At 36.2% G+C, this 27,605-nt stretch overlaps 1 protein-coding gene across 1 annotated transcript in view; it reads left to right on the plus strand.

The window, feature by feature from the left end:
* Nucleotides 1-27,605, plus strand: part of LOC150107495 (uncharacterized) — a 1,121,546-nt gene that overhangs the window by 622,850 nt on the left and 471,091 nt on the right. The window contains exons 46-48 of the mRNA XM_090392112.1: nucleotides 4,429-4,579; nucleotides 8,335-8,504; nucleotides 8,879-9,094. Coding sequence (XP_090248238.1) covers nucleotides 4,429-4,579; nucleotides 8,335-8,504; nucleotides 8,879-9,094 — 537 coding nt within the window. The remainder of the gene's footprint in view (nucleotides 1-4,428; nucleotides 4,580-8,334; nucleotides 8,505-8,878; nucleotides 9,095-27,605) is intronic.

A 27,605-nucleotide genomic window follows, 5' to 3' on the forward strand; every position in this document is an offset into this window, starting at 1 on the left:
AGCATTATCGAGACTTGTTTTTAACTGTGCATATCCCACTTTTCCACTCCTGGGGGTGTCCTCCTATTTTGTCTAATGTGGGGTTTTCAATATATATCCAGTCTCCAGCTGCTATGATGTAGTGGGCACTGTATAAATATGGCTCCAATTCTTGGAAGAATTTTTGTCTAATTGTTCCATTGGATGGAGCATAAACATTCGTACCATGCAGAAGTATGTTTCTTGGAGAAACAAAAACCTCATGTTGCATGGCCTAGCATAAGTTTCTATATACTTTCTTGTTTAATTTGCATGTGGAATCCTTGTACATTTAATGAGGCAATGCAGAAAGGAAATGCTATGACTAATGAATTGTCACTGTAAGTCTTTTACTTCTAAATTTTGAATGAACTTGATGAGATCTTCAATTTGTGAAGGAGCAATTGTGTAGCCTGCTTCTTGTAAACCTTTTTCCAGTTGCTTTCCATTATTTCAATTTCATGCCTATTTTTCTTGATTTGGAAGCTAGTTATTTTCTTTCATGTAGATGATAATCATACTGAGAAAACTTTGAATCAGTAAACTTTATTATATTTTCTTTAATTGTATCTCTCACTTTCCCTTTATTAGCATGAGATGGTTCTTCATAGTCAATAAACTCTTCTGAGCCTAAAGAGTTTTCATTGGATGATCCACAACCTTCTCCAACTTTACATTTTTATTGCTTCTTTTTCTTTTAGATGTAGTTCCTTTTTTTAAATTCATCTTACCTTTTTGATGATCTTGTGTGCATACTAAGTTCTTTCAGTTGTCTTACTTGCTTTTCTGTTTCTTGCTTTATTGCTTCTTTTTCTTTTAGAGGTAGTTCCTTTTTTTAAATTTATCTTACCTTTTTGATGATCTTGTGTGCATACTAAGTTCTTTCAGTTGTCTTACTTGCTTTTCTGTTTCTTCTCCAGTTTCTCCTTGTAGAATAGTTTAATGTTTTTGCATTTCATCTTGTATCTGTTCAGTTGCTGTTATACTAAATTCATTATTGGTGATTTCGACAGATGTTGTTCCATCTTTATTTGACTGGGAAAGTGGCGCCTGCAGATTTGGAATTTTGGGGCTAATTTCTAGCTGATTTGGTCACACACTTTTTTGTGATTTTACCAAGTGTAGTTTGTTTAAAAGCACCATCTTTACTAGACTGAATTGGAAGATCCAAGAACACTTTGTTATGCCCCTCTAACATATATGGTGTTCTAATTGGCTCTACCAGCACCCCTACTCTTTCAGCGAATGTTCTAAAAGGGCAGGTGTTAATGCAGTGTTGAGAACTTTCACATTTCTGACAGGGTTTGAGACACTGAGTAGAAATATGTCCGATCTCCATGCAGTTGAAACATTTAGATTTGGGGCAGTTACCACCCAAGCGATCATATGAACCACAATAAAAGCACTGCCTTTGCACTCTGGGATACTTTACTACAACTTGGGTTGTACTGATGTTGACAAAATTTGGTACAAGTGTCTTCATATCCATTGTGAAGGTGACATCACGAGACAACCAGTTTGGATCTTCACCTGATAAACCCTTTCATAAGTTACTAATCTTAACCTATTTTGAGAATGTTTGTATAAGAATTTCAGTACTCTTCTCTAATCTTTCAATTTTTACTGTTTTCACCTGGCTCCTGACCATTACAGGAATAACTGTAGTGCCTTCGGAAGCAAAACCCTGTAATAGTTTGTCCTTTGTTTAACTACAATTGAATATTTCCCTCCACCATATTGGGTGAAATAATAAATCTTATGAACACCCATTATATCTTTTAAAACCTTAATTACCTGTCTTGCTTCTTCACATCCTGGAATTTTATTCCTAGAGTTCGCACTCTTGGAGGATTTGGTACCATTATTTCAGGTGGGGAAAAAGACTAAAACCTCTGCATTTGATTGCAAGAGAAAAAAAAATACCTTTCAGTCATATGACTGAGAATTAAATAATCCCATGATATAGAAATAATTTGACACCACTAGCAAATGCTCTATTTGAGCTATTATAAAATGGCAGCTGTGATACCACCAAAAGTAATCCCGTAATGCAGATATTAACTGCACTACCAGCAATCTTATCATTAAAAAAAAAAAAAAAAAAGGAACGGTTTTAGTGGGACAAAACAACCACTAGCACCAGTGAAAAACAAATGAAAGAAAACCAAAGTACTTATCTTGCCAAAAATTGAGATGTCATCAGTGGGAGCCAGATCCAGAAGTGACACCAAGGCTAAATTAATGCAGAAAGAAGTCATATTTCTATATACAAGTAACCAAAAGATGTCACACCTTATTACTAAAATACTTTGGATTAGCAATAGATGTTGAAAGTTTTTTTCACTTGGTTATACTATAAATTAAAGATGCCAAGAAATTATATTCTTAGTTTCATCCTTTATCCAAGTGTAATCGAACAAAATATGCACGTGCATTTCACAACTGGATTACTTGTAAATAGAGGCTAATGACTTCGTATCAGTTGCCTTAGTAGTTTCAACATCTGTCTCTAATCCAGAGTATTTTAGTAATAAAATGTGACACCTTTTGGCTTCTTGTATATAGAAATATGACTTCTGCTTTACTTTAATACTGGTATCATTTCTGGATCTGGTTCCCACTGATGAAACCTCAATAAAGGGTGAAACCAGTCTTGGTAGTGACCCATCCCATGCATTATGGGATGGGAAGTCATTAGCTTCTATATACAAGTAACTCAGTTATGAAGTGACTTCATGCACAAACTTTGTTTGCTTACACTTGGATAAAAGGATGAAACCAAGAATATAATTTCTTGGCATCTTTAATTTATAGTATAACCAAGTGAAAATACTTTCAACATGATTTTTGTTTTTATTCTGTTGATTCTCCATGGAGGTAAGTGACTTCTTTAACGAACAGAGGTGAGAGAAACATTGGAGAGTATCTAGAGATGAATGACTAAGACAATATCTGAGCTCTGGAATGTTGGCTATGGAAAGAGGTTAAAGAACTGTGGATTACAGGGTTTGTGAAAAAGAGGTGACATGATAGAGACTTTTAAGTTAGTAAGGGGATTTTATTGGATTAATCCAGAGGGGATTATAAAAACAGTAGAAGATGAGAGGGGAAGGACTAGAAGCAATTCCTTGAAGTTATGTAAGAGTGTGGTGAAGAGACAGGTGTGACATGGAGATGTTTTTACATGAAGAATTGTGAGTGAATCTGATGCATTACTGGAATATGTTGTTAATATAAGTTAAGGATTTTAGAATTCAGTATGTTGTCAGTTGAATGACCCTCCCATGATGAGTCTGTCAACTGCATGGAAGGTGTAATAATAATTTTATTGATCGAGCTGGGGGTTCTGTGAGTGATAGCAGACAGAGAATTGAAGTTCATCATGCATGTTGCAAAAGTGGTAGGTGAAAAAATGGGAATGGTATTGAAAACTATAAGTTACTAAAGGGTTTTTATAGATTAGTTGCAGAAGGACATTTTATTTTATGACTAGTGGGAAAATAATATTTTTCCACCAATAGGCTAGCAGTATGGGCAAAGGAAAATGGCTGTAGTTTAATGTGGACAGGTGTAAGGTACTTTGGAAAGAAGAGATCACCAGTTGTGTACTATATTGATGGAACTGAATTGTAGGAAATTGATGAGGCTAGGGACTGTGGTAATTGTGTATAGGTAGTTGAAGTTTAGAGAGAATATTGTGAAATAGCCAAAACAGCATACCAGATTATGTGGTTGTTGAAGAACACACTAACAAGCAGACATAGAAAAGTTATGCTTCTCCTTTATAAGGCTTCAATAAGGCCACATCTGAACCATTGCATGCAGATGTGGTCATTGAGATTCTTTGGGGGGTGAAGAAGTGATCCAGAGGATTCAGAGGTGAGTAGCAAAGGTTATGGCAGATCTATGGAATGCTACCTATGAGAATAGTCTGAAGGTTTGTGGGTTTCAAAAACTAGCTGATAGGCAAAAAAATAGAGTAGACATAATAGAAGTATACAGGTTATTAAAGGGATTTTTATAGGATTGACACCGAAGACTTTTTTTTTTCCCTATTACATGGCAGTAAGTAAGAAAACAAAGTATCACTCATATAAATTGTGTGAGAGTGTAGTTAGCAAAGGTGTTTGGACTAGATTTGTTTCTTCAATAGTGGTGTTTAGGTAGAATGGGTTGCCAAGAGTGTTGTGAGTGCTTCCTCAGTGAATGAGTTTAAGGAGAGGTATGATAAGTATTATGTGAATAATGGCTGCTGTGTAAACAATGAATTTCCCATGATGAGTTTCCTGATTCCATTGGAGATATTATAATAATAATTATTATTTTGTACATAATCATACTGTTTTCATGGCTTGTTTGAGTAACTGTTGAGTAACTATTTCTATTTCTATTTTCTATTTTGTTCACCAGGCTTTCAAAAACACATTTGCTAAACATAATCAAGAATATGAAAATATATGCCATTTGGGAGAAGCAATTGTTAGTGAATGCGATACAAATAAAGACATTATTAAGAAACAGATGGATGAACTGAAGCGACGTTGGGACAAAATGAATAAAGGTAATTTTTGTTTAAAATTCTTTGTATCAGTTGATATAAATAAATTGTAAAATATAAAAGTTTAAAGTATTAATTATATAAGTTAGCACTTGAAAAGAAAACCATACAATTTTAGTTCCTTTCTGGCCTTTTGGTATCTGTGTAAGTGACTTTAGGGAAACTGTTACCGCCTGGTTGGCAGAAAGGATAGTGAATACGCTATCCAGCCAAAAGGCTGCGGGTTCAAATCCTACCATGGGCATGGATGTTTGTAATTGTCAATAGAAATACCAGTAGTAGATGGTGTTGGTGTAGTTGTGGTCAGTTGGTGATTGAATAGTGGAGATGGAGTTGTAGAGCAGGTGCCCTCCCTCGATGAGTCCTTGGAATCCCTGGAGGTGTCAAATAATAATAATAATAATAATAATAATAATAATACACATAAATTTTATATTCTGCTTCATTTGTACTTCATTTTTTTAGATGCCTTTTCATGAACATCTTTCTGGTACCTTTTATCCAGCCATTCTCTTTTCCATACTTCTAGAATGTTTTTGATTCTTTAATGCTTTAGTTTATACAGCAGACTTCTGGCTGGTATACTTTTTTCAAACGACTGTCAACTCAGTGCATCAAATCCTCCATGTGTATACCTAGTTATATTAGAAGTACATTGCTGTGCTGGTCCTTTTTCATTCTTTTTTCTTTTTTATTTTTTTTAAATTATTTTTTTTTATACTTCCCTGTGTTATCATTGTGGGTATCCAACACCCTGCCACCATCTTTGGCATGCATTTCAAACCTGTGGACATGGATTATCCATGATGGACCCCCTTGTCTGCTCCCTCTAGCCAAGTGTTGAAATATTTCCTCTGCATCATTTCTATTAAATTTTTAAGTAACTTTAATGTTTCAATCATGCCCTTTCTTTTCCTCTTATTAACCACCATAGTCTGTTTTAGTAAGGAGCATTCCACAGACCACTTACCTCTGGATCCGTTCCCTTTCCTCATCCTCAAGAAACCCGGGTAACCAGACCCGAGCATAGTAATCCAGATGTGGCTATCTAGGTCTTATGAAGAGAAATGATAACCTTCCTTATCTCTGCTTGTTATTGTCTTTTTCAGTTACCTTAGCTACTTTTGCAATATGCCCTCTGAAATTCAGTCTAATTAGAATTACAAAGTGGATATTAGATACAATATTATTTCAAAACCGAATGTAGAAACTATGAAAGTTTCGTAAATTTACCAGAGCGCTTACAGGAATACATTTCTCAGCATTCATGAGTTGCCTTAATGTGGACTACTTAAAAGACATATTCACTGCCCAAGTGTCTACATATTCACCTTTTATTAGTCTATTTTGATAAGGTTTCACTGGCCTGACAGCTGGAAACCTTATCACCAGTGAAACCTTATCAAAATGCAATTATACTGGTATCATGTCTTTTGTTTCTTCTGTTATCAAAAGGTGTATCAATGGTATCGATACTTGGTTGGGGCTTTGTCTGAAATGGGATGAATGATTGATGCTCAATAGTTTTTTGTTCAGCACCAGAGCTTCCCACCCACCATGGAGCTGCACATGAATATCCACTATCCTTCAAGTAATGACTGTGCTCAGGACTGGAATACCATGGTTATCCTGGATACTATAGAGCACCACTGGAACCCTTGTTCCCCATCTTTGGACCATGAGGAAAGAGACTTACTTCAACACCATTGATCCTTGCAGGCAAGCCCACTAGCCGATTGATCCTGGCTGGGCCATCCAGGACCTCTCGTCTTGCTGAAGCAGAGGCCAAAGTAGTTCAAGACTACCAGGATCCTCCTTTCCATATCTCCATCGGTTGCACTGCACAGCAAACATGGCGACAAATCATTGGATTCTAGTGATAGTAGTCTGGAAGATAGGATGGTAAAAAAACGACTCAGGAGAAATAGTCAAAGAATATGTGAAGAAAAGCAAAGAAAAAGAGGAAGATTGAAAAGGGCCAGTACCATCACTGGGATGTCCCCTCCACCATGAACACCTCACAGGGTTCACTTTGGGATCAAGGAAAACTAGGCTGTATAAAATGTGGTTAGTTCAGCTCCATTACCTAACTCCTAAGATATCATCATCTATAGGGTTCCCTACATGGGTTATAGGTATATAAGATAGTCCATTTTCCACAGGGTTCATAGAGAAGGTTGGTTTTGATGACTCTGCATAGGTCTTACTCATCTCAAATACTCCTCCCTGTTGAGGGGTGACAATATGCTTATATGTGTTTTTTATCTATTCTAATAATTCACTATATTTTGACACCCTTGTTATTTTAATGAAGGCACTTGTTTATTATTTTATTCCATATATGAACCTGTCTTGGCTATATACACTCATACAGATTTTATCAGATATGTCTTATGTTCTTAAATTTCTATGGCATATTAATTAATTTATGTCAACTTCTTTATTTAAAATATATATAAGTACATTTTTTTATGATTTTATCACTGAAACATTTAGAAATTTATCTCTTTATATACTGTGCTTGAACTTTTTTCTTTTAAGCATTGACTTTGTGCATCAAAACAACTTCATTTATTTTAAAAATTTTCCTATTTTTATGCTTTCTTCCCACCTAAAAAAAAAAAAAACTCTTTGTAGATCTTGTTGAGTTGTAATGTGAAAATGAATCGATCTGGCACACAGTGCATCTGAATATCTGTTTTTTAATTTCTGTCAGTGACTGTAGAATTATAATTTTTCATGAAAAGAAATTAACTCTAATCTAATTTTGCATCCTACATTAACATCCAAGTATTGTGTATTCTCACATGTGTCTGTTTTGAAATCTTCATGCATTACTTTAATGATATCCATTGTGTTCTTTCTTACAGCAATATGATACTCTTTGCAGTCTGTCTCATATTCTTTTCCAGGTTTGCAACAGTATGGAATACTTTGTGGAATGCTTTTTACTTTATAGAATACCTTTTACTTTATAGAATATTTCAACCAAAGAATATAAAGTAATAAGAGTGCAGAGTTTGGATTTGTGAAAGGCAAAAAAATGATACCATATATATATATATATATATATATATATATATATATATATATATATATATGGTATCATTTTTTTGCCTTTCACAAATCCAAACTCTGTACTCTTATTATCATTGTTCTCTGTCTGTGACAATCTCTGTAGTGCCTTTACTGTTTTATCAATCACATTTCATCATTTCAGTTACATCTTTTAGTGGCTCAGTCATTGAAACTGATTTGATGGTTTGCATTTATTACTTGCTTTGGCTAAGAATTCTTGATCCATTATATTATCAGATTAATATAGATTTTTATAAAATGCATTTTATAAAGCATTTTATAAAATGCATTTCTTTATTATCTGATTATGTAATCATTGGTAATCAACTTGAGTAGTTTATGAATATTGTGCTAAAGACTTTTTGTTTCATTGTTTACATTTGGGTACACAGCTATGCACTGCATCCACACAAGATTCTGTGAGTTTCTGTATGCTTCTGTTAGGATTAGCATTACTTACATAATTCTGTGATGTTATCTGGGAAGTTTAAGTAAGTAAGTAAGATTTTAATTAAAATTCTTAAAATCAATATCTTGAATGATACAATAATGATAGTGAAATTATATAATTCATCAGAGAAATAACATCAAATTAGCACAACAGATGTCACTCACTTAAAAAAATTTGCAGTACTAAAATCATATGTAAGTTTCTAATTAACTTCATTAAATTCTGCTAGGTATTCTAGTTAGAAGCCAAACACTAGATGATATTTTGCAACAGCTGATAGAATATCAAGAAAAGATTAGAGATCTCCAATCCACATTACAAAGACTTGAAGATAAACTGGCTTCTCACGATGCTTTAGGAGACTCTGCTAGAGATCCAAAACTCCTGGATCGTTTAAAGGTAGTTATTTTTTCTCTTCTTTATTTTTAGATTATAAAAAAATTATAAACTTAAAAGATTTATAAATGTTTATATAAATTTCTCTCATTAATAATAGCTGATGAGATCTTTAAATATGGATGCTTCCATTAATAACATGAATTTGGAAAATAAAAATTTCTCAAGCTGAGAAAAGATTACTGGTTAATAATAGGAATATTAAACACTTTAAACTTATCCAGTTTTTTATATGCAAATCAATGTGGAAAAAAATAATGTTAGAAAGCTGTAATTTTGGAGCTATTTGTGCATTTGTTTTGTATGCATTTTTAAAATCTGAAAATGTATAGGTATTATTTAAATTTATTAACATTTCTTTATTGTTTATCTTTCAGTCATTACTCTCAGAAACAACAGACTTGAATAAACAGCTGAAGAATGTACGTGATTTTGCAAAGGCTTTTATTGCGAAATTAGGACATGGTTTGGATACCACTCATATTCTGAGTGATCTTGAAATAATTGAAAATCGACACCATGTATTAGTTAAGAAGCTTGAAGAACGTTGCTCTACTCTGTCAGTAGCATCAGAAATTCTCTTTAAGTTTTCAGTAAGTAATTTCAAAATTGTAAACAGTTATGTTAAAGAATGGGAATGGGTTAATTTATAATAATTTAAACATTAAAGTAATTAAGAGTCTTTTTTTTATATTGTTATTAAAGAAATGCCTCTATATTTTGATGTTCAAATGAAGACTCACTCCTTTCTTTCTTTCTCAATACACATCAGTAAAGAATTAAGTAACAAATATTTATTTACAGAGCCTTAAAAATTATACAAAATTCTTTTTGCTACTCAAAAACTTTGCTCACTCAAAATTCATTTTTCAATGTATGAACTGTGTGAATTTAATGTATGAAGTGTAGCTCAATGGAAATGGTATGTGCTGTCCACTGCACTAGATTGCCTGAAAAAAAGAGTGCCGTAAGTTCAATTCTAGTCACTGACCAGAGGAACTCCTACTAAACCTCTTTTCGACAGTTTCCCAAGTTAGTCAATCTCTGGCAAGGGCAAGTGGGTTTTTTGCCAGCCTGGTTGATCGAGTGGTTAGTGTATTTGCTCTCCAGCCAAAAGGGTTCGAATCCTGCTGTAGGCATGGATGTTTTGATTGTCTGTAAAAATACTAGTTGTAAAAGGGGGAGAATTTTTATTGTTACTTTGTTGTTTCTTGATTTCTATTATTATCCTGGGATGCTTTACTTACATATATCCTGGTGATACTGCAACAGTGTAATATATCGTCACTTAATTTTATACATTCCCCTTTTATTACTCTAGATTCCTATCTTCTGTATTCTATACTCCTTCTACCCGAGAGCAATGGAAATATTTATTTAGATTTTATGACTGCACCATCCATGCCTCGATATGGTGCAAGAAATATAGTACTTCCAGTAGGTTATTAAATCTTTCACAACAAAATCTCTTTATCATCCCCAAGTTATCAATTTGTTTTGCAGTCCTGGCCCTATAACTCTCTATTTATCTCAAAAAAGGACTCTAATAACATTTGGACTCCCACTTTACAGATCCGAGTTTATTTTTTTGAATCAGTGCATTGCAAAAGACAAAAAAATGAGACCAAACCATTATGTACTAATATATAAACAAAATTTAATTACTGATCTAATAGTTACTATACAATACATGAAGTCAAATCTTCATTCATACAAGAAATTCATTAATCTTGAATAATTACTCAAATGTAATACTTAGTAAATTCTCTTTTTTTTTTTTTTTTTTTTTTCTATTTAAATCTCAGATAATGCATTCTATATCACAAATACTAAATATTATTCACACAGAACAAGAAATTTCTAGGTGTGCATTAACAATCGTAATTAGTCATCAACCATGCACCACACACACATTTTATGACTCTTAGATTCTCATCTTAGAGACTTAGCTAATTGACTGATAATCACATTTCATTCCCTTTGATTAGAACAGCTCTATGATGTGATAATAAGCAATTAAATTAACACACATTACTTAGTGAATTCTCTTATTTTCTTCTCTAATTAAAATCTCAGATAATGCATTCTATATCACAAATACTAAATATCATTCACACAGAACAAGAAATTTCTAGGTTGCGTATTAACAATCGTAATTAGTCATCAACCATGTACCACACACACACACACACACACATATATGCCTCTTAGATTCTCATCTTAAAGACTTAGTTAATTGACTGATAATCACATTGGCATATTTCATTCCCTTTGATTAAAACAGCTCTGTACATGATGTGATAATAAGCAATTAATTAACACACATTAATCAAAGGAAATCTTAATTAGCCCAATCTTTCTTAGGGAAATTAACTACGCTCACATTAAACTCAATAATAATTTTTACACAAATCTACGAGCGTTTCATGTACCTTAAACCACTATTTTTCTATATTAAATAGTTCAGCAGTTCCTTCAGGGGAATTCTCTTAAATCACAAACATAAAATAATTAACATATAGACTCACGTGGATCTCTGACTGTCTTGTATACGCCTTCCCTCCTCATTTCTTTTTCTTTTCTTTTCCACAGCTTCAGGGGTTTCTTCTGCATTCTGTGTTTTCTTCTTTTCCTGATGGGAGTCACAGGGCACTAGCGAGGAATTGCATCAGCCATCAGGATACGGGATAGGTTTACTTCCGGCATCTGGAACTAACCGGCGAGGAACTGCATAGGTCGGTGAGCATGCACGTACTCAAACAGAGTGACAAGGCTTGACCCAATACGGCAAAATTTCCCCCCGGTTTATCCTTGGCTTCGGACTGGAAACTCCCTTCATGGATGGACTCCCATCTCTCCCATCTGGAACTAATCAGCATCTCTCCTTCTTAACCTCTTGTGGACAGATCATGCAAAATGAAAACAGGAAGCCCTTCTCAACAAAATTCCAAACCTTATATTCTCAATACCCCTGCACTTTGGGTTAAGTTTATTGGACCCAACGTCCCCGTACATGTCTTGCATATAGTTACAAGAAACCTGTACAACAGCACGTGACTGGCAGTTCTCGAACTTTCGCCGACAAATCTTATTCTTCCCCTTTGATGTCTTTAATCCAGCTACGTGGCCTATGGGACTTTCCGACTGATGGAGGCTGCCTCTTTTCAATACTGCCCTTGAAAGTCACCTGCTACAGGACTCATAAATACGTTTCAAAAGGAACTGCCAACTTATAGACACTACCCTTGGTTTCAGACATCCTACTTCTGCTCTTAAACAATAAGCGACTTAATTCCCCTTTGGGCTTATTTTGATCTTTATACAAAGAATAAACATACAAAACATAGATACATTACATACAGGGTTTTTAAAGTGTTCCTACAGTAAAAATCAATGTACTGGAGATTTTATTAATTTTCGTAAGATCAAGTTTTTACATAGTGATGGTGGTGGGTGCATTGGTGTAGATGATGATAGTAATTGCAGTTCACTGTAGTTGGTGGATTTGAGTGGTGGAAACGGAGAGCTGTAGAGCAGGTACCCTCCCTCGACGAGTCTTTGGACTCCTTGGAGGTGTCACTTAATAATAATAATGATGATATTTCAGTAAGTCAGTAGGAGTTATACAAAATTATTAAAAAGTCTTGAAGTGTGAATTTTTTATTAATTTTTCTATCTACTCTCAAGAAATGAGTAGAAAAAATAGTTATGTGTTGGCAGTACATACAGTTTATGTTAAAGATACCAAACCATTTTAAACCTGGTTTTACTCCATTTCCCAAGTAAGCAAACAGACACACAAGCCAAGTTTGCACCTGCAAGTGTTACAAACTTGGCTTGTTTGTCTGTTTGCTTACTTGGGAAATGGAGTAAAACCAGGTTTAAAATAGCCTGATATCTTTAACATTTATTATACCCAAGGTAAAATACTTTCTACAGTACATGCAGTTTATTCAACAGTATTGATTCACAACACAGAACAATAAGAAAATAATTCATATTTATTAACTTATTAGCTGATGTTTCACTGGTATTATATCCAGCATCTTCAAAGCACAAGGAAGGTTTGTTACAGTACACAAAACTGTGAGCAATCTTTATCAGCATCTCTGATGTAATGGCAGATAAAGAATTCGTTAAAGTCAAAAGCGAGCACCAGAAACAATTTGAAATCCACCAACATCATAGTACTACAGAATGACTGCAGTTCCAACAGGATTGCATTGTTGTCAATTTATGTAGCCCTAATGGATGAAGCTATTAGTACATTAAGTCGGGGACATAACTTTGCCATTACACCCAGGCAAGTTTCAAAAGTAAAAATTATTACTATTATTATTATTATTACTGTACAGACACCTACGTGTATTCTGAAGACTCATCATGGGGAGACCCAAACTATCAACACAATCTATCATACATCTCCTTGAATCCCTTAACAGATAAACCACTCACAACTGACTCTGCAACCCTTTCCACTCATTCACAACTCTCCAAGCAAAAAAATCTGGTCCTTACACTTCTACTAACCACACCTTTATTCAGCTTCCAGGGATGACCCCTTGTTCTGTCCCTATAGCCAAGTGCTGAAACATTTCCCCTGCATCTGTCTTATCAAACCCTTTAAGCAACTTAAATTTTTCTATCATATCAACTCCTTTTCTCCTGTTAACCAACTTCTGCAGTTCACACACACTCAATCTATCTTCATAGGGAACATTCCACCAGATCACTCACCATCTTGGTCACTCTGAATCTTCTCCACAACAATATCTTCCATTGAATGAGGAATATATTATTATTATTATTATTATTAATAAGAGAGACTTCCGGGAAATCAAGAACTCGTTGAGGGAGGCCATACTCTTCGCACCAGCTGTCATACCTGTTCTTGAATTCATTTACACTACTTACACACACAACATCCAAAGGCAATCCAGTCAAATCATGCACTACTCTATGAGAGAATAATCTAGCCCTATTCCCCTTCTTGATGGCATACATTCTCAGTTTTCATGGATGCCCTCACATCATTTCCCCACCCTCCATAAAATGAAAAATTCCATCTACTGAAATTCTATATAACCTTGTTTAAGTTAAGGGATATTACATCCCATATCGTTTCTTAGCCGAATAAGAAACTTAAAGAGTTTCAAGCTGAATATAGTAGAAACTATATAAAGTTCGGCGATTCCAAGCGTAAGCAAATACCTGGATACTGCAGCAACTGACCCTTAAGGTAGTACAAGTTATCCAGGTATTTGCTTACGCTTGGAATCGGCGAACTTTATATAGGTTCTACTATATTCGGCTTGAAACTCTTTGAGTTTCTTATTCGGCTAAGAAATGATATGGGATGTAATATCCCTTAACTTAAACAAGTCATATGTTGCTGAATTGAAGCCTTTGGCTCTTCATATATCTAATAATTCTATATAACCCTTTCAGAAGTTTGTAAGTCTCAATCATATCACCCCTCTTTCTCCTGTTTGCTAGTGTCTGCAGCATACAAATTCTCAATCTGTCTTCATAATCTGTACTCCACAATCCTGATATCATTTTTGACACCCTCCTTTACACTCTCTCTCTCTCTCCACTGAATCAGAATCACTGTGGAAACCAGGAGACCAGACCTGCATGCAACAGTCAAAGTGAGATCTTATCAAAGCCTTGTAAAAAGAAAAAATGACTTTTTTTTTATCTTTACATGTCAAGGTTTATTTCAGCATTCCCATTATTCTCTGTGTTGTATTTACAATTTTTGCTCTATGACCCTTGAACTTCAACTTCCTGTCTACTAATACTCCAAAATCCCTAGCCACATCAGTTTCTTCAAGCATAATTCTACCAATATAATATGACATTAGATATCTAATCACACCAAAGTGCATGACTTTACATTTATTAACATTGAAATGACAGCCATTTTCAATGTCCACAATTCCAGCCTATTAAAGTCATTCTGCAAGTACTGTATATCAGCAGCACTCCTGATTACCCTACCTGTCTTTGCATCATCAGCAAATAGCTGTGTCACATGTCAAATCCTTCCCAATGTTATTAATGTACAGATTGAATAACAGTGCACCAAGGACTGATCCTTTGGTCATTTTAGGATCAAATTAATGCTATTTTTTCTCTTTTTATCCAACAATAGATGGTGCCTATTAGAACTTTAGTTCCTTGTGTTGTCCATTACAATTTTTTTTAAACTAGTCGCACTGATATATATCAAAGTGATTTTTTTTTTGTATACTTTGGCAAATTGTTCTTCTGTTCTGAGTATGCTGGATATAATAGGAGCAAAATATCAGTTAATAAGTTAATAAATATTAATTATTTTCTTTTCTTTTGTGTTGTGAAACAGTACCATTAAACAAACTCGCACATGAGATAACAAAATCTAGTTGCTGTGGGGTGAATGTGGGAATGCATTTGTTGAGTTCTGTTTATTCAGTTCAGTAATGAAGCTTAATTATTATTTTTATCACACCCTCCATGATGTCAGCAGGATCATTGTTGGAGGTTCATTCAACCGACAACATGTTTTTCATGTCGACCCTTAACATCCTTAACACTTCCTGATTTTTTTTTTTGCAGGTTCTTGTAATGTGTTCCATTTATTCACAATTCTCCATGTAAAAAAAAAATCTACACTTCACTCAATGGGAGGTACCTGATCATGGTGGGGGGGGCTCCTGTATTCTCCTGAGTGTTTTTTCTATCCTGACCTCCAGACCACCTTCACTGGGATCCAATGCCTTGCCTCTGTGTGTTTACCAAGTGTGACTCTTGGACATCCAGAAAGGTAGTCTTGTACTCTGGCCTATGCTTCAGCAAGACAGGAGGTCCAGGATGGCCTGGCCATTGGGTTTTTGCCTGGAAGTGTTATCATGCTTGTCTTCCTATATTCTTTGTTCTATTTCTCCTGAGTGTTTTTTACTATTCTGACTTCTAGATCACCTTCACTGGGATCCAATGTTTTGCTTGCATGTTTACCAAGTGGTGCAACATGTGGATATCCTGTAAAGGGGGGGGGGATCATGGTAGTCTCCCACTTTGGCCTCTGCTTTGGCAAGACAGGCAGTCATGGATGAGTTGACCAGGATCACTCAGCTAGTGAACTTGCCTGCAAGGTTTCAATGTTGTAGTGCTGTAGTAAGTCTTTTTCCCCATGGTGTAGGAACAGGATTGAATGCTTACTGTAGTGCTGGTATGGCATCCATGGTAGCCCTGGCATTCCACTGCTAAGTTCAGTCATTGCTTGTTGTACTTGCTGGAGAGAGTGGGTGTCCATGTATTGCTTCATTTTGGGTGGGAGGTTTTTGGTGCTGAATCAAACTTCTCCCAAGAATGAATAATTGTTCATCTTCACATGAACCCTTAACAAGCCCAACCATGTTCAGAATCCATAGAAACATCAAACAACATCACAGGTAGCAGTAAGCACACTAGGCTTTTTAATACAATACTAAACTGATAAATATCCCCTCAGAAAAATGATATTCTTCTTTATTCAGAAAGGTTTGGAAGAGTAGGCAGGATCCCTAGATCAGTGAAGAAACTCCATTCAGGAGACAACATTCACATAGATTCAAGAGCATAAACACAATCAGAGCATCTTCTTCTTCACATATCCATCAGGACAATAGCAATCACAGTTACCTAAGCACAAAATGTGCACTATTCTCGAGGGTTAATGTCAGATGGTGGGAACACCTTGATGTCTCAGATGAAAGATGTGATCTGAAATGAAAGAATGACAGCCATGAGAAGAATACTCATTCATAAGGATGATTACCTGCTCCCCACTAGGAATACTATTCTTACTTTCAAAACACATAATCCACCAATATCTGTGAAAGTGGGATATCTATACTGCCCAGTTAGGCTCTACATCCTGAACCTTTTGTGGTTCTTTAATTCTGTAAATTATCTGAAGCACGTGGCAGTGGTTATGAGCGGTGGTAAAAAAAAAGTGTTTTTTAAACAGTGTATAGTATGAATTCTTTCATGAATTGCACTACATTTTTTTTCTCAGTAACACAAGTGTTCGTTAGTGGTGGTGCTGCTTTTGTAGTTTTGTTGTTATATATTGTGTTATTTTGGGTTACCAAGAAGGTGAGAGTCGGATGCATCTGCAGTGGAAGAGAAGATAAGTTTGTGCTATTTAGTATAGTTAAATATAGCGTTTATATATATATATATATATAATGCGAATTCATTTTACTCGGTTGGAATATTATTGAAAAGCTTTAATGACTGTTACCGAGAGATAAAGAGATGACAAGATATATTTAAAAAGATACTACTAGTTTACTAGTTTCGTTGAATAGATCAACATCCTCAGGTATCACAATCGAAGAAATATATAAAAAAATTACAGAGACTTAAAATTGTAATAACAGAACAAGTATAAAAAGACAGTAGCGTGTTTGAAAAACAAATGCGAGTATGAGTTCCAAACAAACATATACTATGCGCTATCGCGAGTGCACCAGTACTGAACAGAAGCAATGTATGCATCAGAGAGATTGTAACTCAAGCTGTTGTTGATATGAGAGGAATCTAGAGAAATTTCCCTGGATTTGACAATCTTTCTTTCGAGTTCATCGTAGCACACATGGATGTTAGAAGTTTGAGTCCAGTTTACAATGTGTTGGCGGCCTTCGTCTGAGTTAGCTGAAAAGAGAACGTGGCTAGAGAGAGCGTTAGCTCTAGTCCTGTTATAGGAGATATCTGTATGGTGTTCATCCAAACGTAGAAGGATGGATTTGGCAGTCTGCCCATAGTATGGCTTTCCACAATCACACAAAATCTTGTACACTCCTGGAAACTGAGTAGGAAGATGTTTTTGTTTATGTTTGCTAAGTAATGAACGAAGTTTTGGAAGTGTAGTGAAATAACATTTCACTATGCTTCAAAATTTAACTTTAACTTCAAATTTAACTTTTGAAGTTAAATTTCTCAAGAAATTTAACTTCAAAACTTGCTTCACTACGCTGAAGTTTTTGGAGATGGTTTTGATTGGGAGAATGAGTGGCGAGTAAGAGTGACTAACTTGCAGAGAGAGAGAGAGAGAGAGAGAGAGAGATAACCTGAAAGAGGAGGAATGCCTCTGGAACGAGATGAGAAGTATGAAAGATGAGATGAATGCGAGGTGAATCAGGTTAGGAGTGAGAGAATTTTGGGAATGATAGAAGAGGAGAAAATAGAAACAGTAGGACAGAGAAGGAATGAGAGAGAGGTATGGGAATGATAAAGAGGAGAAAATAGAAACAGTATCAGAGAGAGGGGGAGATGGGGAGGGGTATCGGAATGATAGAAGAGCAGAGAATAGGAGCAGTAGAAGAGAGGAAATGAGAGAGAGAGAGAGAGAGGTATGGGAATGGTAGAGGAGAGAATAGCAGTAGAAGAGAGGGAATGAAGAGAGAGGTATAGGAATGATAGAAGAGAAGAGAATAGAAACAGTAGAAGAGAGGAAATGAGAGAGAGAGTTATGGGAATGATAGAAGAGGGGAGAATGGAAACTGTCAGAGCGAGGAAATGAGGAGAATGCAAGGGAGTGCTGGAACCAGGGATAGAGTGATGCCAAGACAGCAGGTAAGTAGTGGAACACAGAGAGAAAGGGTTAGAAGAGAGAGAGAGAGTGAGGGGAATGCAGGTGAGCAATCAAAGAACAGAGCAGTAAGAGGTGTGATGTATGGAGACTCGATGATCCGTGGGGTGCAAGATAGGATGCCAGAGGAGTATTTGCCTGGAGGGACAATAGAAAGTGTGGCTATGGCAATTAAGAGGAGTGAAAGGATGGACGAAATGATTGTGATGGTGGACACGAATGACTTGAGAAGCAATGTAAATCGGGCAGCCAGAGATCTGAGATTCTTGCTTGAAGTTGTACAAAAGAAAACACAGAGAGGAAAGATTGTGTGTGTGTGTGTGTGTGTGTGTGTGTGTGTGTGTGTGTGTGTGTGTGTGTGTGTGTGTGTGTGTGTGTGTGTGTGTTGCCCAGGTATGGTATTGATGAGCTGAGCAGAAGAGCAGTGATACTGAATAGCATAATAGCCAGAATGTGTCAGAAGAGAGGATTGGAATATGTGGATGCTTGCAGGGCATTTAAGGATGGAATGATACTGTATGCGAGAGACCGACAAAGGCATCTGGAGAGATTGCTGTTTTCTGAATGAGTTGGTGTGTCACTGCAGGGAAACTAGAATCCCAGGGTTGATGGTAGCAGGGGTGGCCTCTTGTGGGAATGGGTGCTTGGGGGGAGGGGGGATGACATCAGGTAACACTGGGTCCAGTGGGATCTAGAGGGGATAATGATAGGTATAGAAGCAGTGACATCTTTATGCTTTATATGAATGCCAGAAGTATCTGAAATAAAGGAGATGAATTGATGGCATTGATAGCATCAGCCTGGCCAGAGATTATTGGGATGTTGGAGATGTGGTTAACGGAAGATGATATAATAACAGGAATTGAAGTAGCAGGGTACAGCATTTTTCGGCAGGATAGGAAAGGAAAATGTGGTGGTGGAGTACTGCTTAAAATAAGTGATGACTTATGTCCTCTAAGAGGACATAAGAATAAGAAGAGGCTTTGGAAGGCAGTGACACTAATGGTTTGGAAAGCATATGGTGTGAGGTAGAGGTGGGTAAGACAGGATATTTAGTGGGGTGCTGCTACAAGCTGAGGAGCACAGAGGGTATGGAGCAGGAGATGTTTAGGCAGTTGAACTTGGCAAGTGCAAGAAGAATGATTGTTATGGGAGATTTTAACTATACAGTATAAGCTTGGAAGAGGAAAATGCATGTAGTAATAAGGGGGGGAATGAAAGCTCTAGAATTCTTGAGGGACAAATGTCTTAGGCAACATGTAATAGAGGAAACACAAGCGGTTCAAGAGTTTTGGATTTGGTCATAGCATCAGAAGAGCTGATAATAACTGAGATGGCATCTCTGTCCCCAGTTGGAGAGAGAGTGACTGTGTGGTTTTGACTTGGAAGATGAATAGATATGCAGGAATATCAAAGAAAAGGGAGCATATGTGGAATTATAAGGTGGGTGATTATAATAGTCTTAGATATCAACTTGGGGTGGTTCCATGGAGGGCAGAATGGGAAGGCTGGCATATCATTAGTGCTTGGGAAATTGTGAAGGAATATTTGTTAGTAGCAATAGTAAGCTGTATTCCATGAGTGAAGAAAAGCACACAATTTGGTGTAAAATGGATGACAGACAGTATCAAACAGGAACTGCAGGTGAAAAAGAGATTATGGAAGAGATATAAGGAGAGGGGGTGGAGAGCAGACGCATGAAGAATATAAGACAAAGGCCAGGAGAATAACTAGTATGGTGAGGAAAGCAAACTGGAATATGAGAAGAGATTGGCATTAAGATCCAAAGAAAATCCTTGGGATTTTTGTAAGCTATGTGACCAGTAGGAGGAGAAATGATTATGGAAGTATGACATTGTGGAATAAAAATGGGAATAGAGTGACTGATGCAGAGGACATAGTGGAGTTGTTCAATGAACACTTTATTGGAGTATTTCATCCTGGAGAAATAGGTTTTAATGCTAGAGGGATAAGGCAGGTTTGAGGTTTTAGAGGTGCAAGAGGAGAGTGTGTTCCAAATACTGAGTACTCTGGATGTCAGTAAAGCTGGGGACTGGATGGTATTTCACCATGGGGTTTGAGAGAATGTGCTAGCTAAAGAAATGACAGCTCTTTTGACCTGGCTCGTCAATAAAAGTCTGGCTGCAGGAAAAGTACCCAAGGAATGGAAGGAAGGTAAGACAGTGCCGTTGCATAAAGGCGTTAGCAGACTGGAAGTGTCTAATTATAGGCCAGTTTGTGTGTCATCAGCAGTTATTAAAGTCATGGAAAAATTAGTGAGGCCCTATGTACAGTGTTGGGCAGAGTAGGGTAATGTTATCTGTGAGAATCAAGATGGATTTATTAAGGTGTGCACGTTCTTTAGTAATATGATTGCCGTTTATAATAAAGTGACAAGAGCAGTTGATGAGGGAAAGGCATATACTTTCATTTTTTTTGGATTTTGCAAAGGCATTTGACAGGGTTCCACATGATAAGTTGATGTTTAAGTTGCAGCACATGGGTTTAAATGAAATGTTGGGTTAGTCAACTGGATTCAGTATTGGCTGCCTGATAGGTATCAGAGAGTTGTGTATGGTGTGACAATATTAAGGAAGCAGAAGGTTACAAGTGGGGTTCCACAGGGCTCAGTACCATATTGTTCAACCTTTATATTAATGATATTGTCAATGGATTGCAAGGGGATATTCAGTTGTAAGCAGGTGATTTGAAGCTGGGAAGGGTTATCAGTAATAGTGCAGATGTGGCAGCAATGCAAGAGGATTTGAATAAACTAGACAGATGGGCAAATGACTGGGGGTATTGGTTTAATGCAGCAAAATGTAAAGTCTTGAAGTTTGGGATCCATTGATGGGAGGCTGCATGCTCGATTGGAGGAGCTGTATTGGAAGAAGTAGGGGAGACAAGAGATCTTGTGGTGATGATTACTAGAAAACTGAAATTCAGGGAGCATATTGCAAAGATGGTGATGGCAACTCAGAGGATTGCTGCAATACTGAGAAGGATGCTGACCTGTAGAGATAAAAGAGTTATCATTCTGTTGTATAAGATCCTGATCAGACCACACTTGCACTATTGTTCTCAAATTTGGTCTCCAGGATTTGAAGGGGATAAATTAACTGTGGAAAGGATACAGAGGCAGATAAAAAAGTTGGTTTCAGGACTGTACAATATCAGTTATGAGGATCGGCTGAGGAGATATGGGCTGCATGGTTTGGTGGATAGAAGAAGGAGAGGTGATATGATCAAGACTTTTAAACTGTTGAGAGGCAGTTAGAGGGTGGACATGGGGGGAGGGTTCTTTTGCTTGGTGGAACAGCGGGAAGGAGCGATGGCAAGAGGCCATCCTTGGAAATTGCGAAAGGAAGCTGTTAGCAAGAGGGTGAGGAATGGTGTCTTTGTGTGGAGAGTGGTTGAACCGTGGAATGCATTGCCTGAGAGAATGGTGAGAGCAAGAGCGGTCAATGAGTTGAAGAGTGGTACTATAGACTTTGTGTTTTCTAAGAAGGATGTCCCACAATGAGTCTCTTGACTCCATGGAGGCCTGAATAATAATAAAAATAATCCCTTTCAAACTGTCAGTTGTGGCTCTGCCATCTATGTTAAATGTGGCCGTTATAATCATGAAAGAAACTTGTAAGAGGAAGACACTGAAATACTCTAATTATGAGGGAATTCATCCAGCATTTTCCTGAGCATTGCAAAGGTAGGATGTAGAAAAAGAAAGAAACAGTAGGACATCCCAGGAGACAGAGAGACAGTATACCAGAAAAATTGAAACATGTATTGGGAAACTTTCTCATGCTGAGAAGGCAACTGTAAAGGTATTGGTAGGGACATCATTCAGCCTCATCATAGCTACAATATCCCTGAAAGGTATGAATTCTCTAGAGTGTATCAAAGAGAAAAAGTGATATGGACTGATTCATAGAAGACATCCCAAAAATGGTCCCACTACATGAAAATGAACTTATCAAAAAAATAATGGAACATTCATCACAGAAGATCAGTGACATGCTCCTTTAGTAGATTGCTCATCAATAAATGACATGGATATCTCTGTTTCCACCCACAAGAAGATAAGATGATTAGTACACTTAACATCATAGAGTGAGTCTAGCTTCAAGACATCTTGGATATTTTTCCAAATGAAGGAAGAATGGTGAACACTAGTTATTCACAAATCTTCAATCGCAATTCTTCAGAAGCTAGATGATACCACCAAAAAGAAATAATGACAGCATTTTTATCCTTCTCTTTACCTTTAAAGGAGGATTTAAACAGACACAACATTCTGTGGGATAGTGCCATAATAGCATCAGAAGTGTTGTTGAATGCATGCTCAACAACAATAGCCTCTCCCTCTTAAACAAAGGAAGCAACACCTTCTTCCACATATCATCCTTAATATTCATTGCCATTGACTTTAGCAATCTGCTTTCCCTTCCACTTTTAAAGTGGGAAACTGATGAGAACTTGTTAAAAATACCAATTTTTAACCATTTCCCAAGTAAGCAAACAGACAAACAAGTCAAGTTTGCGCCTGCAAGTGATGCAAGTCTAGCTGATCCTACAAGTAGTGCAAGACCAAGGCAACTTGTGGTAAAGGTGGCATAAGCTCTGATCACTAATCTTAATATTTACCCTTAATGCCAAAACACATCTCCAAGAAGGGGATGTATGATGTTTTGTATTAAAGGCAAGGGGCCACTACCCAGACCGGTTTTTTCGACCTTTATTGAGGTCTCATCAGTGAGAGCCAGGCTAGAAATACCAAGATTTAGTAATACAGAACTTATAAGTATTTTACCAGAACAAGTTACCATAAGGTGTTTTAACCTTATTAAATAAAAATCTCTGGAGGAGATATAAATGTAGAAAGTATTTTACCTTGGGTATAATAAATGTTAAAAATACCAAGCAATTTTAAACCTGGTTTTACTCCATTTCCCAAGTAAGCAAACAGACAAACAAGTCAAGTTTGCGCCTGTGAGTGATGCAAGTCTAGCTGATCCTACAAGTAGTGCAAGACCAAGGCAACTCGTGGTAAAGGTGGTATAAGCCACCTGATGAGAACTTATTTGAGAGTAATTCTTTTTGTATGTTATCCATGTTTTTACATGGGCAGCCATCTACTAAATCACAGATATCATGATGGAAAATTGAGAAATCTGACTGGTTCACTTTTTTTTATTATTTTTTTTTTATTAGCAGAATTCAATTCTGCATCAATCAGTTCATCCCCCTATTAGTGATGCAGTGAACTACATGACAAAATTTATTACTCAAGCTGCAACAGTTGCAATTCCTAAAACATCTAGGAGTAGACTATTGAATAAAAAAAAAAAATAATAATAATAAAATAAAATAAATTAATGTCTGTTATGACCATTTAACGGAGCTGCACTTCTCACTGTCGTGATTGAGAATGGAAGAAATGCAATGTTTGCATCCTGATTATGTAAAGGGGATTTTATTCCTATTGTGAGATTATGAATATTGGTACTGAGGTGTACAGCACATTTATTATGAAGAATTTGTAACATTAAAGAGTTTAGTTAACAGCTCCTCCTAATTTTTCATGTAAATGTGAATGTATATATATAAGTATTTATATATATTTACAATTTTCCACAAAATTGCTATATACACTGCAGTTTTAACACATTCTTCTTCTTTTTAAGCAAATGTGTCCATTTTTGTTTAATTTATATTAAGCTACCTCTTCTAGTAAGACATGTTTGATGAAGCACCTAAAGTCCTGTTTTTAAATAACTGTCAGTAGAACTATATATATATATATATATATATATATATATGCAGACAGATATGATAAACACACCAAAGAAAAAGGGAATTAAGTCTTCCTTAAATCCACAACTTCTAAAAATAAGAATTGTTCACTAAAACAGTTTTCTTTAACTTTCCCTCCACCTCTAACTTCTCTGTTGTTATACAGTTTTATGTGTTATCTTTGATCAGGTTAAGTTTTCACCTTTTGTCAAGGATGTGGAAGGATGTGGTCAATGTATTGTTTATTTCCTCCTCTAATCTTATGCTACTTGTTTTACTGCCCTCTTTTGTCTACAACATTTATTTTACTTACTACGTCATGTCTCCTGTAGTTTTTTGACATTTTCCTTCTTCATTGCACTCTGTCCTTTTATTAATTCTTTCTTTACATAATTGAAGGCTGTGTGATAGTATTACATCATATTAAATTTGGGTTTTTGGTAGAACTCAGTCATAGGGATTAGCTCTTATGACTGGGTTCTAACAATCTCCTTACTCCTGAAAAGTCACTATTTTGAGCATAATAGTTCATATGTGGGCTGACCAATGACCGAGGCCCCCACCACCTCCTTATCTCTACATGCCAATGTATCATAGCATCAATACAATGCACACTTGAAGTGACTTGAAAACTTGAAGGGAAAAAAAATCCATTTTGTTCCAAAAATACCCCGAAAGTTCCATAGCTTTGACAAAGGAGTGGGGATGTAATTTTAATATTAATAAGGGCAAGATATTGTATTTTGTGATGCAGAACAATAAGGCTGCATGCTCTAACAGAAAGTGGATGAGATTTGAGTCTGGGAGTGATTGTTAAGAGTAGACTGAAGTTTAGAGGGCAAATTGTGCAAGTGTTGCACAAACTCATGCTATATTGCTGCTATGTAAATAGGTGGTTGTGGCATTGTATGTAAAGCAATGGTCAGACCACACTTGGACTCTTGTGCTCAGATTTGGTTACCTTCTTTTCATTGTGATGTGGAAACATTGGAGAGGATTCAGAGGCAACTGACTAATACAATATCAGGGCCCTCAAATGTCGGCTGTGGAGAGAGATTAAAGAAATATGGTTTGCAGAGTTTGGTGGATAGGAGGAAGAGAGGTGATATGAATAGAGATATTTAATTTAGCGAGCGATTTTATCAGATTAATACAGTGTGGATTATAAAAAGAGTAGAAGGTAAGAGAGGAAGAACCAGAAGCCATCCATGGAAGTTATATAAGAGTGTGGTTGAAGAGTTGTTGAGGAGTAGATTTTTTACATGAAGAGTTGTGGGTGAATGAATGCATATTTAGTAATTATCCAACCATAATGAATGATTGGATAATTACTAGAATATGTTGTTAGTGCAGGAAATGTTAAAGATTTTAAGATTCAGTATGATAAATATGTTTTCACTTGAATGAATCTCCCATGATAAGTCTTCTGACTCCATAGATGTTGTAGTAATAATAATAATAATATTTTATCTTTAGAGCAGAGATTCTAGATTAGGTTTTCCTTAGCATGACTACAGCATGAGCGTATGATAGGTTACAATCCTTCATAGGTGGCATTCATGCTTAAAAGAAAAGCACTGTATACTTTATGATAGCATAAGGATCACATATTTCATGAAGAATAACTCGATCTATCCTCAGGATACAATATTTGAAACAAGGCAAGGCAAGTGCAGCACCAGATGATGATGATGTGACTAACAATTAGAATCCTTTAAAGTGGCATAGACTGATAGAATTATGCACTGCTCAAAACAATTAAGGGATATTTTAGTTTCTGTTGGATAATTATAAATTTCTGCAAATAATTATAACTATTGAGTACTTTATACATGAATAAATATTTCTAGGGTGTAATTGATGAGATATTCTTTAAATAATCGATATTTATTACAAATTGTGTTACATATGTAAATTATTTTTATAACTTTATAATTTAAAGAAAACCAAAGTATCCTCTAATTGTTTTGAGCAGTATACAAAATACTCATATACTAATTTTTTTTTCAGTATCTTTCCAAAGAATTCTATTGTCAGTGCTGTGCTAAGCTACACAGGTTGTATCATTCACCATTATGGATGTTGTCTTGGTTCACTGATCTTCTTCTCAGTATGTTAGCCAATATGACCAAAATAAGAAAGGCAAAAAGGTAACATCATAGAGAACCTGATACATGTGTAAATAAAGAAAGAGGTGGCCTGTCTCTCCTTAGTTGTAAAAAAAAAAAAAAAAAAAAATACTGCCTTGAATGAAATACCAAGGACAGACTATTTTCACTTTCTTTACTCGTTGCGTCTTGTGAATGCCACCTCTCTTGTTTTGGTTAAATTGGCCTTTTCATTAAGAAGAAGAAGAATATTAGTAAAGACTACATCTGTTATGATGAAGTGCACATATTCAGTCTAGCTTAGCATAACACTGAACATGGAATCCTTTAGAAATTAGTAGACTCATTGATGAAGGCATTAAACATCACTTCAAGCACTATCTAACATTCACGCAGTATTTTTCATCATACTTTGTTTTTAGTCCATTCACAGTCACCCCATTCCACTCATTTACCACTCTCCAAGCAGAAAATCTAGTCCTGACACCCCTGCTAACTACACTCTTGCTGAGTTTCCAAGGATGGTTGCTCATTCTCCCACTGCCATACCTGTTCTGAAAAATTTCCTCTGTATTAATCTTGTAAAAACTTTTCAATAATTTGTATGTTTCATTTATATCACCCCTTTCCTGCCTGTTAACCAATTTCTGTAAGCCACAAATCTTCAACCTGTCCTCATAAGGTTCATTCTATAGTCCTGATACCATCTTAGTTACCTGCCTCTGAATCCTCTCTCTCTACCTCCTCCTCATCCCCAAGAAACCTAGGTGACCAGGTATGAGGAGGTAGAGAGGGGTAATAACCTGCTTGTCTCTGCTCATTGGGGTATTCTTCAGTAACCCAGTAATCCAATAAGATGCTTTAGTCACGTTTGCAATATGCCCTCTAAGCTTTAACTCCCTATCCACTGACATGCCAACTCCCTGACTTGATCAATTTCCTGGAGCACAGTTCCATGAATGTGCTACACAGCTGATCTTTTCACTCCAAAATGCATAACCTTACATAACATTTATTACATTAAACTGATATCCATTCTCCTTTGCCCACACTGCCAGTCTATCCAAATCATTCTGCAAAAATTTAACATCATCTGTTCTACCCAACTTTGCATCATCGGCAAACAACTGAACAGTTCCCCTCAGATCCTTTCCTAAATCGTTAATGTACAAATTAAACAATATGAACCCAAGAACAGAGCCCTGTGACATACCACTAGTCACAGGCCTTTTTCTGGACTCTACTTCTGAATTCCAACAACCACCCTCTTATCCACCTCACCAACCCCTATATCCATCCCCATGCACTGCAGCTTATTGATTAGAATTCCATGATAGATGGAAATCCCATTTCCATCTATCCATTCCTGTATTTTGCTCTTGACCAACTTCTCCAGTATCTTGATAACAACAGCTGATATGTGATCCATCAATAATTTGCTACATCAGTCTTGGAGCTTCCTTTATGCAATGGAATTATCCATGCCAAAAGTATAGAAAATTCTGATCCGGGTTCTCTAGTGGTTGTAATTGGTTTATTATTTTTAATCTGCAATAATTATGTTTGTTATGCATAATACTGTCA

This window comes from Typopeltis vanoorti, chromosome 4 (genome assembly GCF_054136105.1).
Source record: "Typopeltis vanoorti isolate ZY-2024b chromosome 4, IOZ_Tvanoo_1.0, whole genome shotgun sequence".
Lineage (NCBI taxonomy): Eukaryota > Metazoa > Arthropoda > Arachnida > Uropygi > Thelyphonidae > Typopeltis > Typopeltis vanoorti.